At 42.0% G+C, this 20373-nt stretch overlaps 1 protein-coding gene across 1 annotated transcript; it reads right to left on the minus strand.

Annotated features, from left to right (window-relative positions):
• Positions 1-1849: 1849 nt before the first annotated feature.
• LOC106610475 (thymosin beta-b) lies at positions 1850-2306 on the minus strand. The gene is made up of 2 exons (XM_014209855.2): positions 2199-2306; positions 1850-2010 (listed from the first exon to the last, which is right to left on the minus strand). The coding sequence occupies exons 1-2, from the start codon at positions 2296-2298 to the stop codon at positions 1979-1981; spliced, it is 132 nt and encodes a 43-aa protein (XP_014065330.1). The 5' UTR covers positions 2299-2306; the 3' UTR covers positions 1850-1978.
• Between the last annotated feature and the right edge of the window lie 18067 nt (positions 2307-20373).

The raw sequence follows: 20373 nt of genomic DNA on the forward strand, positions 1-20373 counted from the left end.
GTTGTACAAAGAGAACCTCTCTATTTCTGAACTCCAAATTTCCGAGCCCCTAAACCCTAGGGCCCTACCCCCTAGGCCCCTACACTCTAGCTCCTATCCCTTAGCTTCTACCACCTAGCCCCTACATCTTAGCCCCTACACCCTAGACGTCAAACTCATTCCACGGAGGGCAGAGTGTCTGCAGGTTTTCGCTCTTGCCTTGTACTTGATTGATGAATTAAGGTCACTAATTAGTAAGGATCTCCCCTCACCTGGTTTCCGAGGGCTTAATTGAAAGAAAAACCTAAAACCAGCAGACAACTAGGCCCTCCAGGGAATGAGTTTGACACCCCTGTCCTAGACACTCCTATGGATCTCATATAAGCATCACGATAACACTTTCATCTTGCCTTTTTATGATTGGCTGGGTGGAACTGTTACCCTTATTGCTTCCACCAATCAGATCCTCTCAGATCTACAGTAGTGGCCAGGAGGGAGGGGCTACAGGTGTGCCTTGAGGCAGTCTATACTATTAATCAGGATCCAGTTTCCGATTAACTTAGCCTTAAGATGCTTTTTTGGGACATCGGCTCCTGGACCCAAAGGGCTCTGGTCTAAAGTAGTACACTACATAGTGAATAGGGTACCTTTGGGACGCAACCAGTAAGAACAGACATGCAGTAACTAGTTATTGAATGATGTGACATGAACAGAACTGATACAGCACTGAGGACGGACAGACGACCAGGCATATTTTTTATACGTGTGAATTGTGATTTGTAATATACTCCTGTACAGTCTTCGCTTTAGATAAAGTATATATTATATACTGCTTTATCAAAGAGCAACGTAGCCAAAGAGTTGGAAAGAACTGTTCTGTCGCAAAATGTTTAAAATGGAAGCAAACGAAAAGGGGAGGAACTTAACTGAAATTATCCAATAGAAACTATTTTTATTTGGAATCGGCAGAATAAAAACACCCCAGACTGTGTGAAAGGTGTTAAGTTTATATTGTACCTCCAGGGTCATGTTCATTAGGCACCAAACAGACTGAAACAGGGAAGGTCTACCTGGACTTGTCCAATAAGAAACCCTCAATTTTCATTGTGTGTTGCAAAACCCTATCCATTTTGTGTCCTAATGAATACAACCCAGTTATGTACTTAGTGACCAAATGTAGTTGAATGTAGAAACAGCAGTTGTATTCTGTGCAGCAGTATGGAGGCTTTAACTGGAGAACAGTAGGTTACGTTTCTATGCCACTTGAGAACCATCCCCAGCTTGAGCTACTCCAAACCAGAAGTTGCCTCACAGGAACATAAACAAAAATATTAAACGCAACATGTGTTGGTCGTGTTTCATGAGCTGAACATTTAAAAAGTTCCAGACGTACAAAAAGCTTACCTTAAAAATTGTGCACAGCTTTGTTTATATCCCTGTTGAGCATTTTGCCTTTGCTAAAATCCAGCCACCTGACAGGTGTGGCATATCAAGAAGCTGATTAAACAGAATACTCATTACACAGGTGCACCTTGTTCTGGGGACAATGAAAGGACACTTTAAAATGTACAGTTGTGTCACAACACAATGCCACAGGTGTCTCAAGTTGAGAGAGCGTGCAATTGGCATGCTGACTGCAGGGATGCCCACCAGAGCTGTGACCCGAGAATTTAATTTCTCTATAAACTGACGCTGTCATTTTAGAGAATTGGGAAGTGCATTCAACCGGCCTCAACCACAGAACACATGTAACCATGCCAGCTCAGGACCGCAACACTCACACGCCAAACAGGCTGCCTGTGTAAACAGCCTAGCAGACATGCCTTAATATGAAACCAACCTCAGTCAAGATTAAACTGCCAGCAACATATTGATTAGTCTACATGGCTTTTATTGAATCAGTGACATTTAGGCAGCCATGAGGATCCACTCCAGAATAGTTGTTTTAGAAACAGTCCCTCTGGGATGTAGCTTGAGTGGAATGATGACGGCAGCCATTTTAGGGTTCCACCTGCTTCTCCTGGTCAATGACTGTAGGTGAAAAAAAAAGTGGCTTTAGAGAAATGTGACAATGCCAAAATTAATCACCTCAAAGCACCCAATTGCAAGACGGTGTACCCATCAGTGTGCCTTCTTTCAAGGTCTAGTACACTCCTAGTTGCATGCATTGTAACCGTCAGGTTCCATAATAAATCCAGTGTCTATTAAGCCATAGTTACCCTCTTTGGTAGGTAGAGTGTTCTTCTCCTCAGTCTCAGTCTTCTTCAGTTTAGTCTTGTCAAACTGAGCAATCTCACTCACATCTGGTTTGTCTGCCATTGTTGACTTGGGTTCTAATGAAACAGATTGGTGTTAAATAAACAGCCAATGGCATGCCAATGTGATAAAGTTTACAGACTTATATGAAGTAACACTCTTAGGCCTAACATTCTACTGAAGTTATACACCTGCTGACAGTCTCTAAAACATAAGCTATTGAACCGCATGCACAGGCCTACCTTGAACCTCCACAGGTACTGCTCCACACGAACTGGTTTGTAACTAAGGAAGGAATGAACACTTTCATTTCCGGAATCTATTTATGAGAATGGAAACGAACGCTGATTACTAGCAGGAGGGGCCTTCACATTTTCTAAGTGGTGGCACCTGTGTTCATTCACCTGTTTGACATCAAATTAGCATAATTGGATAGGCTACTGTTGAACACGAATGAAGTGAGCACCCAACTGTAGGATTTTGAATTAACAGAAAAACTGTTCTGTCACCTGTAATCTATTGTAAAAACTATATGTATATGTATTGAAAAACTATTAAAAAAAACTTTTTCCTCGAGCTCATTTGATCGACGAGGCGGTTTTGTTTACATCAAAATTCAAAAGATAGATCATAAAACTGCACGTGTCTTTAAAAATGACCAGAGCCAATCAGAAGGCACGCCTGGAGTTGGCTCGGATTCGTAACACGGCTGAATACGGAAAGAACACAACCGGAGACTCCGTGTGAGAGCAGAAAGTCAACACCTAAAGGTGACCAAAAGTATCCCCTGTTAAGTGTACATTTGTTACAACGAATGTAACTGTTTGATTTAGCGACTGTTGTGTTTAAAACCGCGGCGTGAAACATTTATTCAGTCAGAGCACCCTGTGTTGTTGTGTGTTTGTTGTCACTGTCAATATAATATCATCACGACTGTATTTATAACAATCTGTTTACAGTCATAACATCATGCCCAGTTGTCATATTCTCGAGCTGGTATTGACATGACTTGGATGTCACTGGCTTCACTGTAGACTATTTGGCTACATGTAATGTGTGAATAGCCAGCAATAAGAGTAGCCAACAAAAATCCAGCTAGCTGACCAAAGATGGTATATAGCTGCTGTATCAGTATTATCCAGCTAGCTGACCAAAGATGGTATATAGCTGCTGTATCAGTATTATCCAGCAAGCTGACCAAAGATGGGATATAGCTACTGTATAAGTATTATGACCATGATGGTAATAAATCAGTAACAACACTGTCCATCATTTGGTCTTATATAAGCAGTTGCTTATCTAGGCTGTAGGCTACACCTCTAGTCAGTTGAGTACTTCAGCAATTATGTACAGCGTGTCCTCCTGTCAACTGCACATTTACCACCTCATAAGTGACGACAGGGTCTATGTTAGCCAGCAGATCCGACTCGTTTACTTACTTACAGCTCCACTAGGGTCGGACAGACTTCATGTGTAGATTAAGACTACCGCGGAGCCCATCCGACCCAAGTGCAGCAGTAAAACAGTGTGCCTGATCGGCTGTGTGTGTGTCAGAGATTGTATGCCTATCATAGAGAAGGACAGAATAACTGGTAGAAGAATAGCCTGTAGCTAAATACAGAACAGTACATCCCTTAGGTTATCTGGCTAGGTGTGTGTGTGTGAGACTTTGTATGAGCACATTTGATGGAATGGTTTTGTCTCTTATCATTGTTTGTATAGGTCTAACAGGCTGGTGCGTGTACTGTGTACTTTTGCATGCAGCCACAGGCCACAGGTATTGGCTGGCTCTCTCTCTCCAGTGGTTTTCCACTGGGATGTTTACAGAGACACAGACACTGCTGCAGTGTGTGTGTGTGTGTGTGTGTCTCTAGCCCAATGCAATATCATTAGATGAAGTCTCAAAGAAGGACCCCCACCTTCCTTACTAACCCTTCATGACTGGCTATGGTTAGGGCTATGGTTAGGGCTATGGTTAGGACTAGGGCTAGTGTTAGGACTAGGGTTAGGGCTAGGGCTAGGGTTAGGACTAGGGTTAGGACTAGGGTTAGGACTAGGCTTAGGACTAGGGCTAGGGTTAGGGGGGAGTTTAAGCAACTGTTGTTTTATTCTGGAATTAGCAGCACATGGATGTCATTAGATAGAATTAATTGGAATATTCCACATAAAGACAGCATACTGTTTGGTATTTATTTGTCCATATGCCTCCTAACTAGTCAACTAATGATCATCCTATTGATTAGTTTAACCAGGTCTGTTAGTGCTGGGCTAGAACAAAACAATGTTGTTCTCTGTGTTCAAGGTTGATGAAGAATGAAATGACATTCTTACATAGGCCTGACAGCAGGTTGCTCCATATTCACATGTTGTTTTAATTGTCCCCCTCCTGTAGGCCAATGGAGGATTATCAGATGGTTCTAAACAATAGTCCTCTGTTTCTCCACCTCAGCTCTGGGCCCACAAACACACACACTGAGGGATTGATGTCGTATGTATGACCTACTTGGATATCAGCAGAGGAGGTTACAGAGAGAGTATTGGGCGTGCCAAGATCATAGACTACAGAAAACAAAGAGAGTATCTGGTGTGCCAAGATCATAGACTACAGAAAACAAAGAGAGTATCTGGTGTGCCAAGATCATAGACTACAGAAAACAAAGAGAGTATCTAGTGTGCCAAGATCATAGGCTAGGCCCTGACATATGCACGAATGATCAGTGTGTATGTAGCCTACGTATAAACGGGTGTGTTGAGACGTGTGTGTTAAGTGCATATTGTACACTTGCATATGTATGTGTGACTGTGTGTGTGTGAGAGAGAGAGACTACAAATCAAAGGAGGTTGGTGGCACCTTAACTGGGCAGGATGTGCACGTGGTAATGACTGGAGCGGAATCAGTTGAATGGGATCAAATACATCAAACATGATTCCAATGTGTTTGATGCCATTCTATTTGCTCTGTTCCAGCCATTATTATGAGCCGTCCACCCCTCACCAGCCTCCTGTGGTAGAAATGCAAGTCATGGCATCATTGAGAGGAAGAAGGGCTGGGTAGGTGGGGGTGTCTCCCTGCTTTTTTTTGGGTGGTTTACCAATTCGTTCTATCTAGGCTACCATCAGTTCCTTCTAAATATCTGCTCTTCTATCTAATTTGTCTATATGTCTGTCTGTGTCTGTCCCTCCCTGTTCATCTCCACCATAGCTGTGTCAGCGTTCTACATGTAGCTGTATGATGTTCTGAATGGAGGACCATCTTTTGGCACCAGAGTGCTGATGTCTGTTGTGCTGCTGTTGAATGAGTCCCGGTTTCCTGTCCTTCTCCACCCTCTCCGTCCTCCTCTCTCCTCCCTCCTCCTCTCTCTCCTCCCTCCTTCTCCACCCTCTCCGTCCTCCTCTCTCCTCCCTCCTCCTCTCTCTCCTCCCTCCTTCTCCACCCTCTCCGTCCTCCTCTCTCTCCTCACTCCTCCTCTCTCTCCTCCCTCCTTCTCCACCCTCTCCGTCCTCCTCTCTCTCCTCACTCCTCCTCTCTCTCCTCCCTCCTTCTCCACCCTCTCCGTCCTCCTCTCTCTCCTCACTCCTCCTCTCTCTCCTCCCTCCTTCTCCACCCTCTCCGTCCTCCTCTCTCTCCTCACTCCTCCTCTCTCTCCTCCCTCCTTCTCCACCCTCTCCGTCCTCCTCTCTCTCCTCACTCCTCCTCTCTCTCCTCCCTCCTTCTCCACCCTCTCCGTCCTCCTCTCTCTCCTCACTCCTCCTCTCTCTCCTCCCTCCTTCTCCACCCTCTCCGTCCTCCTCTCTCTCCTCACTCCTCCTCTCTCTCCTCCCTCCTCCTTTTCCCCTTCTGTCTTCTCAGATAAAATACAGCTTCTTATCTTATTCCCTGGGACACACCCAGTGTACCGTGGTGACAGACAGACAGACAGACAGACAGACAGACAGACAGACAGACAGACAGACAGCGGCCCACTAGGAGCAGTGAGTTGAATCCTAAGGACAATATGTTGACATATTGATGTGTTTCTGAGCCTGTCTGGCAGATTGGCAGATGATAAAGCGTTGTCAGCCAGCCCTCTGCCGTACTGCTGTGTGCGTGCGTGCGGGCAGGCAGGCGTGCGGGTGTTATTCTGACATTCAGCCCAAGCCAATGTGTTCCTATGACTCAACTAGCACCAGTTGACTGCCTTCACCTCCTCTGTCACCATATCAGCTCACACACACACACACACACACACACACACACACACACACACACACACACACACACACACACACACACACACACACGTTAGGTCTGCCAAGTGTCACAATGGCTTCATACCTTATTCCAATAAAAGGTGTGGTGGCACATTATAAAAACCAGGATATATATTATATATATCCATATTTCCTTAATCCTTTGAGGTTAGTTTGTCTATATTTACAATGGCTGACTTCAGAAACACTAGATGTAGCCTAGCTCGTAGGCCTACATCCATTCTCCTGTATGTCCTCCTTAAAGGGATAGTGTGACATTTTGCCAATTAATAAACCCATTTCCTACTTACCCAGAGTCAGATTAACTCATGGATAACATTTAATAAACCCTTTTCCTATTTACCCAGAGTCAGATTAACTCATGGATAACATTTAATAAACCCTTTTCCTACTTACCCAGAGTCAGATTAACTCATGGATAACATTTAATAAACCCATTTCCTATTTACCCAGAGTCAGATTAACTCATGGATAACATTTAATAAACCCTTTTCCTATTTACCCAGAGTCAGATTAACTCATGGATAACATTTAATAAACCCTTTTCCTATTTACCCAGAGTCAGATTAACTCATGGATAACATTTAATAAACCCTTTTCCTATTTACCCAGAGTCAGATTAACTCATGGATAACATTTATAAACAATTTTCCTATTTACCAAGAGTCAGATTAACTCATGGATAACATTTATAAACAATTTTCCTATTTACCAAGAGTCAGATTAACTCATGGATAATATTTGTATGTGTGCGTTCAGTTTGAAGGAAGTTAAAGTTTGTTTGTGGATCCATTTCTAATGACTGGAAGTCTATAGGATAGGCCTCTCCAACCCTATTCCTGGAGAGTTAAAGTCCTGTAGGTGTTCACTCCAACCCTAATCTAGCACACCTGATTCTAAGAATTAGCTGGTTGATAAGATCAATCAGGTTAGTTACAATTGGGGTTGGATTGAAAACCCGCAGGACTGTAGCGCTCCAGGAACGGGGTTGGAGAGTCCTGCTATAATCAAATCAAATTGTATTAGTCACATGTGCCGAATACAACAGTGAAATGCTTACTTACAAGCCCCTAATGCCGTTTAAGAAATACAAGAGCAGCAGTAAAATAACAATGTGGAGGCTATATACAGGGGGTACCAGTACAGAGTCAATGTGGAGGCTATATACAGGGGGTACCGGTACAGAGTCAATGTGGAGGCTATATACAGGAGGTACCAGTACAGAGTCAATGTGGAGGCTATATACAGGGGTACCGGTACAGAGTCAATGTGGAGGCTATATACAGGAGGTACCAGTACAGAGTCAATGTGGAGGCTATATACAGGAGGTACCAGTACAGAGTCAATGTGGAGGCTATATACAGGGGGTACCAGTACAGAGTCAATGTGGAGGCTATATACAGGGGGTACCAGTACAGAGTCAATGTGGAGGCTATATACAGGGGGTACCGGTACAGAGTCAATGTGGAGGCTATATACAGGAGGTACCAGTACAGAGTCAATGTGGAGGCTATATACAGGGGGTACCAGTACAGAGTCAATGTGGAGGCTATATACAGGGGGTACCGGTACAGAGTCAATGTGGAGGCTATATACAGGGGGTACCAGTACAGAGTCAATGTGGAGGCTATATACAGGGGGTACTGGTACAGAGTCAATGTGCGGGTGCACCGGTTAGTCGACGTAACTGAGGCAATATGAACATGTAGGTAGAGTTATAAAAGTGACTCCAGGTAGCAGGAACAACTAGCAGGTGCACTGTCCCTTTAACATGTTGTTTATGAGGAGAACAGTCATTTTGTATCAGAGTTAAGGAAGTGGATGTGGTCTCATAAGTTAAAGGGATGTCTGATCCACAATAACAATAGCCTGTTGCCAGATCTGTTTGTGCTGTCTTGCCAATTCCTACTGTGGTTATAGACACCATAAGGAGAAGGCACAAACAGATCTGGGACCAGGCTACAGAACGTAACACTACCTGGTGTGGTTAGAGTTCAACCCAGTTCTCTGCTCTGATAAAAGACTACTTCATGTGACTTGATATGCTGTGAGAAATGTATTTTTAAATGTCCCCAGTCTGCAACATTTGAGAGTCTTGTCAGTTTGTAACCTGTGGGAGCACAGAGACCTATGTCACCATAGGAGTTGTATCTTGTTGACTGTGGCTGGCTGACATGCCAATTACAGTCATTTAGACAACTTTTTACCTAGAGTACATAGAGTACTGAAGCCATTCTGGATTTCGAAACCCAACCCAACCATGGTTATATAAGGCCCCCCCGGAGGTCTCTCTACCACAGTTGGCTCCCTGCAGCCTCAACCTGCTGGGTGCTTTGAATAGAGGAAATTTACTAGGTCTGATGACATGACCTAGCCACACACACACACACACACACAAACACTGAGGACACCCGGCCAATGTGCCAGGTGGTAAACAACTAAAATGATGTTGTGCTGGTGTTGGCGTGCCACCAGTTTTGATGCTGTGCTGGTGTTGGCGTGCCACCAGTTTTGATGTTGTGCTGGTGTTGGCGTGCCACCAGTTTTGATGTTGTGCTGGTGTTGGCGTGCCACCAGTTTTGATGTTGTGCTGGTGTTGGCGTGCCACCAGTTTTGATGTTGTGCTGGTGTTGGCGTGCCACCAGTTTTGATGTTGTGCTGGTGTTGGCGTGCCACCAGTTTTGATAAAGTTGGCTGACGGATTAGCATCCTCTCTAGGCTGTTCACCTTTGTGCTCCAGCTAAATAAAGGTAGTGACATTTAGCTGGACGTGGTGATGACTTTCAGAGTCAGGTGAAAAGCCTGGCTGAAATGCAGTTCAGTCTACCAGTACGTACAGGAGGAGGGCTTGAATGCCAATCCTATATCGTACACTTGTAATAGTAAATATTAAGTCATATTGTATGATATGTTTGTAACAGACACATTGATCTTTTACCACATAGTGTTCAAACACTGGTGTAGCATACATGTATTTGCCTTTCTTCACTTGCATTGATCTCAATGGGAGACGAGATGAAAATGTTACTTAAGTGGACGTTTAGGATTCGCCCCTTAATGCACCTTGGTTAGAGAGCACGGTAACAACAGTGTTCTTTTGCTATTTCAACTGGCGGTCCAGTTTGTGTAGACACGTACACCATCTTGTCGGTCCAGTTTGTGTAGACACGTACACCATCTTGTCGGTCCAGTTTGTGTAGACACGTACACCATCTTGTCGGTCCAGTTTGTGTAGACACGTACACCATCTTGTCGGTCCAGTTTGTGTAGACACGTACACCATCTTGTCGGTCCAGTTTGTGTAGACACGTACACCATCTTGTCGGTCCAGTTTGTGTAGACACGTACACCATCTTGTCAGTTCAGTTTGTGTAGACACGCACACCATCTTGTCGGTTCAGTTTGTGTAGACACATACACCATCTTGGGAAGACTGAAAGACTCAGTATTTTATGGATTCCATTTATTCCACATTGTTTATTTTTAAATGTCCGAAAATGTGAAATATTCACTGTACACTGTACGCTGTACAGACCTGGGTTCAAGTTCTAGTTGAAATATTTTTGCTCATTGCATTGGAACCAATAGAAAAGTCCTCAAAAGTGCAAACCCTTCTCTGCCACTCCAGGCAGGCTAAAACAAACGCTCAAAGTATTTTAAAGATATCAAATACTATTTGAACCCAGGTCAGATTGTTTGGACTGTTTGTACCAAACTGTCTTTTTATTTATTTATTTATTTATTTATTTATATATATGTATACAGTGGGGCAAAAAAGTATTTAGTCAGCCACCAATTGTGCAAGTTCTCCCACTTAAAAGATGAGAGAGGCCTGTAATTTTCATCATAGGTACACGTCAACTATGACAGACAAAATTAGAAAAAAAAATCCTGAAAATCACATTGTAGGATTATTATGAATTTATTTGCAAATTATGGTGGAAAATAAGTATTTGGTCACCTACAAACAAGCAAGAGTTCTGGCTCTCACAGACCTGTAACTTCTTTAACTTTAATTTTCACGGCCGGATAAAAAACGTACCCGATTTAATCTGATTATTACTCCTGCCCAGAAACTAGAATATGCATATAATTATTAGCTTTGGATAGAAAACACTCTAGAGTGAAAGCACCGCCAGCATTCAAAAGTGACCAAAACATCAGCCAGGAAACATAGGAACTGAGAAGTGGTCTGTGGTCCCCACCTGCAGAACCACTCCTTTATTGGGGGTGTCTTGCTAATTGCCTATAATTTCCACCTGTTGTCTATTCCATTTGCACAACAGCATATGAAATGTATTGTCAATCAGTGTTGCTTCCTAAGTGGACAGTTTGATTTCACAGAAGTGTGATTGACTTGGAGTTACATTGTGTTGTTTAAGTGTTCCCTTTATTTTTTTGAGCAGTGTATATAAAAATCAGACGATTAATCGGTATCGTCTTTTTTTGGTCCTCCAATAATTCGGTATCGGCGTTGAAAAATCATAATCGGTCGACCTCTAATCCAAACCGCAGAGGATCCAGTGTAACTCTCCAGCAACATTGTCTGCTGTTTTAAAGACGGCCTATCCGCCTGTAGTGAAGACATTGATACTTTGCAAACTTTTATTCATTCCATCCAACCTGTATTCCCCAGGCCCACTCTACAAAAACAGCCTGGATCAAATGGGAGTAATCTCATTACCATACAAACTCAACACATCTCAGCTACAGGCCCTAAACTATTTCTCAGACTTGGCCTATTTAATATTATATCTCTCATTCCTAAAGCTGCACTTATAAATTAACTTCTTACTGACAGTCAGATAGATGTGACCAGTTAAAAGGAGACCTGGTATTACTGACAGTCAGATAGATGTGACCAGTTAAAAGGAGACCTGGTATTACTGACAGTCAGATAGATGTGACCAGTTAAAAGGAGACCTGGTATTACTGACAGTCAGATAGATGTGACCAGTTAAAAGGAGACCTGGTATTACTGACAGTCAGATAGATGTGACCAGTTAAAAGGAGACCTGGTATTACTGACAGTCAGATAGATGTGACCAGTTAAAAGGAGACCTGGTATTACTGACAGTCAGATAGATGTGACCAGTTAAAAGGAGACCTGGTATTACTGACAGTCAGATAGATGTGACCAGTTAAAAGGAGACCTGGTATTACTGACAGTCAGATAGATGTGACCAGTTAAAAGGAGACCTGGTATTACTGACAGTCAGATAGATGTGACCAGTTAAAAGGAGACCTGGTATTACTGACAGTCAGATAGATGTGATCAGTTAAAAGGCTGGCCTTTTGAAATCGGCCCTGGCCTTTTGTAATACACCGCCCATTTTGTCCCGTTAGGTCCCCACACCGGGCAATTTCTTTCCTCGAGGCCCCCACACTGGCCAATTTTTGGATTTGAAGCCTCCATTTTTTCTCTCCAGATAATGATAATTTTGCACACAAAAAAACAAGTCAGGTAGGCTCAGTTGGCTAAAAGGTGTATTTTTAGTGTAAACCTCTCAACTGAGAGACCTGAGTTCTATCAGTTTGGTACCTAGTATCTACACTGAGTGGACAAAACATTAAGAACACCTTCTCTTTCCATGACATAGCCTGACCAAGTGAAAGCTATGATCCCTTATTGATGTCACTTGTTAAATCCACTTCAATCATTGTAGATGAAGGGGAGGTGACAGGGTAAATAATTATTTTTAAGCCTTGAGACAATTGAGACATGGATTGTGTATGTGTGCCATTCAGAGGGTCAATGGGTAAGATAAGATATTTAAGTGCCTTTGAACGGGGTTTGGTAGGTGTCAGGCAAACTGCAACGCTGTTAGAAGACACCAACATAGTATATGGAAGTATAGAATGAAATATCCCTTAACTAGGATAAAGAATAAAGACAAAAAATAAGAAGTTATTATGCCTAGTTATTAATAAAATCAAATGTCAATTTAATCTCAATCAATTAAATTCCAAAGGAAAAGCTCAAGCTGGAATCATATTATAAACCCAACAATTATAAATCAACAGAAATACTCAGTAATTTACTGATATATATATATATATATATATATAGCCTAGGTACACACCATCTCTAAACCTGGTACCAGGATTCGATAACTAGGAACGCTCATGTTTATGGGGTTTCCTATTAAGGAAATTGGAAAAAGAAAAGTGCCTAGTCCCAAATAGAACTCACAATACTGAATCCAAACAAGGAATCCGTTTCCGGTTGTCCACGCGCATGTCACCAAAATGTCATGAAAGGCACACAGCTGAAATGTTCAAAGGGACATTTGAATGGTTAGGTGCAGATCCTTTTTGGAAAACGATTAATCCAGTATTCTTGAATTAAAACGGCACAAGTCCCGAACTACTATTTCATCTCTTTATTACCACAACCAGTGGTGCTACCATAGAGATCCTGTTACATTATTCCAATTCCTAATTATACGTTACTCACCAGTGGCGACCCATCATTCAGGGCAGGTGGGTCTTCCCTGTTTTGCATGTTATTTTGGCATTAATACGTGTCATTTATCAGTTTGCAAACAATGTAAAAAATATATATATCATTGAGTTAACCTCTTAGGGCTAGGGGGCAGTATTTACACCGCCGGAAAAAAAACGTACCCGATTTAATCTGGTTACTACTCCTACCCAGTAACTAGAATATGCATATACTTATTAGATATGGATAGAAAACACCCTAACGTTTCTAAAACTGTTTGAATGGTGTCTGTGAGTATAACAGAACTCATATGGCAGGCAAAAACCTGAGAGATTCCTTTACAGGAAGTGGCCTGTCTGACCATTTATTGGCTTTCTTTGACATCTCTTTCCAAAACAAAGGATCTCTGCGGTAACGTGACACTTCCCACGGCTCCCATAGGCTCTCAGAGCCCGGGAAAAAGCTGAATGTCGTCATTCCAGCCCCAGGCTGAAACACATTATCGCCTTTGTCAAGTGGCCGATCAGGGGACAGTGGGCTTAGGAGCATGCACTGGTCGCCCCCGTCTTTCTTTTTTTCCCTCTATTTACCGAAACGCAGATTCCCGGTCAGAATATTATCGCTTTTTTACGAGATAAATTGCATAAAAATTGATTTTAAACAGCGGTTGACATGCTTCGAAGTATGGTAATGGAATATTTAGAATTTTTTTGTCACGAAATGCGCCATGCTCGTAACCCTTATTTACAATTTCGGATAGTGTCTAGAACGCACGAACAAAACGCCGCTGTTTGGATATAACGATGGATTATTTGGGACCAAACCAACATTTGTTATTGAAGTAGAAGTCCTGTGAGTGCATTCTGACGAAGAACAGCAAAGGTAATAACATTTTTGTTATAGTAAATCTGATTTTGGTGAAGGCTAAACTTGCTGGGTGTCTAAATAGCTAGCCCGTGATGGCTGGGCTATGTACTTAGAATATTGCAAAATGTGCTTTCACCAAAAAGCTATTTTAAAATCGGACATATCGAGTGCATAGAGGAGTTCTGTATCTATAATTCTTAAAATAATTGTTATGCTTTTTGTGAACGTTTATCGTGAGTAATTTAGTAAATTGTTTGTAAATTCCCCGGAAGTTTGCGGGGGTATGCTAGTTCTGAACGTCACATGGTAATGTAAAAAGCTGTTTTTTGATATAAATATGAACTTGATTGAACAAAACATTCATGTATTGTGTAACATAATGTCCTAGGGTTGTCATCTGATGAAGATCATCAAAGGTTAGTGCTGCATTTAGCTGTCTTCTGGGTTTTTGTGACATTATATGCTAGCTTGAAAAATGGGTGTCTGATTATTTCTGGCTGGGTACTCTGCTGACATAATCTAATGTTTTGCTTTCGTTGTAAAGCCTTTTTGAAATCGGACAGTGTGGTTAGATTAACGAGTCTTGTCTTTAAAATGGTGTAAAATAGTCATATGTTTGAGAAATTGAAGTAATAGCATTTCTAAGGTATTTGAATAACGCGCCACAGGATTCCACTGGCTGTTACGTAGGTGGGACGATTTCGTCCCGCCGACCCTAGAGAGGTTAAGCCGACAAGTATTTGATCCCCTGCTTATTTTGTACGTTCGCCCACTGACAAAGAAATTATCAGTCTATCATTTTAATGGTAGGTTTATTTGAACAGTGAGAGACAGAATCCAGAAAAACCAATCCAGAAAAATGCATGTCAAAAATGTTATAAATTGATTTGCATTTTAATGAGGGAAATAAGTATTTGACCCCCTCTCAAATCAGAAAGATTTCTGGCTCTCAGGTGTCTTTTATACAGGTAACGAGCTGAGATTAGGAGCACACTCTTAAAGGGTGTGCTCCTAACCACAGCTTGTTACCTGTATAAAAGAGACCTGTCCACAGAAGCAATCAATCAAGCCAAATGAGTTCTGTTATACTCACAGACACCATTCAAACAGTTTTAGAAACGTTAGGGTGTTTTCTATCCATATCTAATAAGTATATGCATATTCTAGTTACTGGGTAGGAGTAGTAACCAGATTAAATCGGGTACGTTTTTTTTCCGGCGGTGTAAATACTGCCCCCTAGCCCTAAGAGGTTAATTCAATGATATATATATTTTTTACATTGTTTGCAAACTGATAAATGACACGTATTAATGCCAAAATAACATGCAAAACAGGGAAGACCCACCTGCCCTGAATGATGGGTCGCCACTGGTGAGTAACGTATAATTAGGAATTGGAATAATGTAACAGGATCTCTATGGTAGCACCACTGGTTGTGGTAATAAAGAGATGAAATAGTAGTTCGGGACTTGTGCCGTTTTAATTCAAGAATACTGGATTAATCGTTTTCCAAAAAGGATCTGCACCTAACCATTCAAATGTCCCTTTGAACATTTCAGCTGTGTGCCTTTCATGACATTTTGGTGACATGCGCGTGGACAACCGGAAACGGATTCCTTGTTTGGATTCAGTATTGTGAGTTCTATTTGGGACTAGGCACTTTTCTTTTTCCAATTTCCTTAATAGGAAACCCCATAAACATGAGCGTTCCTAGTTATCGAATCCTGGTACCAGGTTTAGAGATGGTGTGTACCTAGGCTATATATATATATATATATATCAGTAAATTACTGAGTATTTCTGTTGATTTATAATTGTTGGGTTTATAATATGATTCCAGCTTGAGCTTTTCCTTTGGAATTTAATTGATTGAGATTAAATTGACATTTGATTTTATTAATAACTAGGCATAATAACTTCTTATTTTTTGTCTTTATTCTTTATCCTAGTTAAGGGATATTTCATTCTATACTTCCATATACTATGTTGGTGTCTTCTAACAGCGTTGCAGTTTGCCTGACACCTACCAAACCCCGTTCAAAGGCACTTAAATATCTTATCTTACCCATTGACCCTCTGAATGGCACACATACACAATCCATGTCTCAATTGTCTCAAGGCTTAAAAATAATTATTTACCCTGTCTCCTCCCCTTCATCTACAATGATTGAAGTGGATTTAACAAGTGACATCAATAAGGGATCATAGCTTTCACTTGGTCAGGCTATGTCATGGAAAGAGAAGGTGTTCTTAATGTTTTGTCCACTCAGTGTAGATACTAGGTACCAAACTGATAGAACTCAGGTCTCTCAGTTGAGAGGTTTACACTAAAAATACACCTTTTAGCCAACTGAGCCTACCTGACTTGTTTTTTTGTGTGCAAAATTATCATTATCTGGAGAGAAAAAAATGGAGGCTTCAAATCCAAAAATTGGCCAGTGTGGGGGCCTCGAGGAAAGAAATTGCCCGGTGTGGGGACCTAACGGGACAAAATGGGCGGTGTATTACAAAAGGCCAGGGCCGATTTCAAAAGGCCAGCCTTTTAACTGATCACATCTATCTGACTGTCAGTAATACCAGGTCTCCTTTTAACTGGTCACATCTATCTGACTGTCAGTAATACCAGGTCTCCTTTTAACTGGTCACATCTATCTGACTGTCAGTAATACCAGGTCTCCTTTTAACTGGTCACATCTATCTGACTGTCAGTAATACCAGGTCTCCTTTTAACTGGTCACATCTATCTGACTGTCAGTAATACCAGGTCTCCTTTTAACTGGTCACATCTATCTGACTGTCAGTAATACCAGGTCTCCTTTTAACTGGTCACATCTATCTGACTGTCAGTAATACCAGGTCTCCTTTTAACTGGTCACATCTATCTGACTGTCAGTAATACCAGGTCTCCTTTTAACTGATCACATCTATCTGACTGTCAGTAAGAAGTTAATTTATAAGTGCAGCTTTAGGAATGAGAGATATAATATTAAATAGGCCAAGTCTGAGAAATAGTTTAGGGCCTGTAGCTGAGATGTGTTGAGTTTGTATGGTAATGAGATTACTCCCATTTGATCCAGGCTGTTTTTGTAGAGTGGGCCTGGGGAATACAGGTTGGATGGAATGAATAAAAGTTTGCAAAGTATCAATGTCTTCACTACAGGCGGATAGGCCGTCTTTAAAACAGCAGACAATGTTGCTGGAGAGTTACACTGGATCCTCTGCGGTTTGGATTAGAGGTCGACCGATTATGATTTTTCAACGCCGATACCGAATTATTGGAGGACCAAAAAAAGACGATACCGATTAATCGTCTGATTTTTATATACACTGCTCAAAAAAATAAAGGGAACACTTAAACAACACAATGTAACTCCAAGTAGATCACACTTCTGTGAAATCAAACTGTCCACTTAGGAAGCAACACTGATTGACAATACATTTCACATGCTCTTGTGCAAATGGAATAGACAACAGGTGGAAATTATAGGCAATTAGCAAGACACCCCCAATAAAGGAGTGGTTCTGCAGGTGGGGACCACAGACCACTTCTCAGTTCCTATGTTTCCTGGCTGATGTTTTGGTCACTTTTGAATGCTGGCGGTGCTTTCACTCTAGTGGTAGCATGAGACGGAGTCTACATCCCACACAAGTGGCTCAGGTAGTGCAGCTCATCCAGGATGGCACATCAATGCGAGCTATGGCAAGAAGGTTTGCTGTGTCTGTCAGCGTAGTGTCCAGAGCATGGAGGCGCTACCAGGAGACAGGCCAGTACATCAGGAGACGTGGAGGAGGCCGTAGGAGGGCAACAATCCAGCAGCAAGACCGCTACCTCCACCTTTGTGCAAGGAGGAGCAGGAGAAGCACTGCCAGAGCCCTGCAAAATGACCTCCAGCAGGCCACAAATGTGCATGTGTCTGCTCAAACGGTCAGAAACAGACTCCATGAGGGTGGTATGAGGGCCCGACGTCCCCAGGTGGGGGTTGTGCTTACAGCCCAACACCGTGCAGGACGTTTGGCATTTGCCAGAGAACACCAAGATTGGCAAATTCGCCACTGGCGCCCTGTGCTCTTCACAGATGGAAGCAGGTTCACACTGAGCACGTGACAGTCTGGAGACTCCGTGGAGAACGTTCTGCTGCCTGCAACATCCTCCAGCATGACTGGTTTGGCGGTGGGTCAGTCATGGTGTGGGGTGGCATTTCTTTGGGGGGCCGCACAGCCCTCCATGTGCTCGCCAGAGGTAGCCTGACTGCCATTAGGTACCGAGATGAGATCCTCAGACCCCTTGTGAGACCATATGCTGGTGGGGTTGGCCCTGGGTTCCTCCTAATGCAAGACAATGCTAGACCTCATGTGGCTGGAGTGTGTCAGCAGTTCCTGCAAGAGGAAGGCATTGATGCTATGAACTGGCCCGCCCGTTCCCCAGACCTGAATCCAATTGAGCACATCTGGGACATCATGTCTCGCTCCATCCACCACGCCACGTTTCACCACAGACTATCCAGGAGTTGGTGGATGCTTTAGTCCAGGTCTGGGAGGAGATCCCTCAGGAGACCATCCGCCACCTCACCAGGAGCATGCTCAGGCGTTGTAGGGAGGTCATACAGGCACGTGGAGGCCACACACATTACTGAGCCTCATTTTGACTTGTTTTAAGGATATTACATCAAAGTTGGATCAGCCTGTAGTGTGGTTTTCCACTTTAATTTTGAGTGTGACTCCAAATCCAGACCTCCATGGGTTGATAAATTGGATTTCCATTGATTATTTTTGTGTGATTTTGTTGTCAGCACATTCAACTATGTAAAGAAAAAAGTATTTAATAAGATTATTTATTTCATTCAGATCTAGGATGTGTTGTTTAAGTGTTCCCTTTATTTTTTGAGCAGTATATATATTTGTAATAATGACAATTACAACAATGAATAAACACTTATTTTAACTTAATATAATACATCAATAAAATCTATTTAGTCTCAAATAAATAATGAAACGTGTTGAATTTGGTTTCAGTAATGCAAAAACAAAGTGTTGGAGAAGAAAGTAAAAGTGCAATATGTGCCATGTAAAAAAGCTAACGTTTAAGTTCCAAGCTCAGAACATATGAAAGCTGGTGGTTCCTTTTAGCATGAGTCTTCAATATTCCCAGGTAAGAAGTTTTAGGTTGTAGTTATTATCGGACTATTTCTCTCTATACCATTTGTATTTCATATTAGAGGTCGACCGATTAATCGGAATGGCTGATTTTAAATAGCGCCGATTTCAAGTTTTCATAACAATCGGAAATCGGTATTTTTGGACGCCGATTAAAAAAAATATATAATTTTACAAATTTGACCTTTATTTAACTAGGCAAGTCAGTTAAGAACACTTTCTTATTTTCAATGACGGCCTAGGAACAGTGGGTTAACTGCCTTGTTCAGGGGCAGAACGACAGATTTTTACCTTGTCAGCTCAGGGATTCAATATTGCAACCTTACGGTTAACTAGTCCAACGCTCTAACCACCTGCTTTACATTGCACTCCACGAGGTTACGCGAATGCAGTAAGAAGCTAAGGTAAGTTGCTAGCTAGCATTAAACTTATCTTATAAAAAACAATAAATCTTAACATAATCACTAGTTAACTACACATGGTTGATGATATTACTAGTTTATCTAGCCTGTCCTGCGTTGCATATAATCGCTTAGGTACACGTTGTTCCAACCATAAACATCAATGCCTTTCTTAAAATCAATACACAAGTATATATTTTTAAACCTGCATATTTAGTTAATATTGCCTGCTAACATGAATTTCTTTTAACTAGGGAAAATGTGTCACTTCTCTTGCAAACAGAGTCAGGGTATATGCAGCAGTTTGGGCCGCCTGGCTCGTTGCGAACTGTGAAGACTATTTCTTCCTAACAAAGACAGCCGACTTCGCCAAACGTGGATGATTTAACAAAAGCGCATTTGCGAAAAAAGCACAATCGTTGCACGACTGTACCTAACCATAAACGTCAATGCCTTTCTTAAAATCAATACACAGAAGTATATATTTTTAAACCTGCATATTTAGCTAAAAGAAATCCAGGTTAGCAGGCAATATTAACCAGGTGAAATTGTGTCATTTTGCGTTCATTGCACGCAGTCAGGGTATATGCAACAGTTTGGGCCGCCTGGCTCGTTGCGAACTAATTTGCCAGAATTTTACGTAATTATGACATAACACTGAAGGTTGTGTAATGTAACAGGAATAACGTTTTGTTTTCGAGATGATAGTTTCCGGATTCGACCATATTAATGACCTACGGCTCGTGTTTCTGGGTGTTATTATGTTATAATTAAGTCTATGATTTGATAGAGCAGTCTGACTGAGCGATGGTAGGCACCAGCAGGCTCGTAAGCATTCATTCAAAATAGCACTTTCGTGCGTTTTGCCAGCAGCCCTTCGCAATGCATTGCGCTGTTTATGACTTCAAGCCTGTCAACTGGTGTCAACTGATGTAACCGATATGAAATGGCTAGCTAGTTGGCCGGGTGCGCGCTAATAGCGTTTCAAACATCACTCGCTCTGAGACTTGGAGTAGTTTT

This window comes from Salmo salar, chromosome ssa04, assembly GCF_905237065.1.
Source record: "Salmo salar chromosome ssa04, Ssal_v3.1, whole genome shotgun sequence".
Classification (NCBI taxonomy): Eukaryota; Metazoa; Chordata; class Actinopteri; order Salmoniformes; family Salmonidae; genus Salmo; species Salmo salar.

What these genes read in the sequence shown, in the direction of transcription:
- LOC106610475 (XM_014209855.2), bottom strand. Translation starts at nt 2,298, where the DNA reads ATGGCAGACAAACCAGATGTGAGTGAGATTGCTCAGTTTGACAAGACT. An exon ending in CACTCTACCTACCAAAGAGG is followed by an intron (nt 2,011 to 2,198) that starts GTAACTATGGCT and finishes TTTCACCTACAG; the next exon opens with TCATTGACCAGGAGAAGCAG.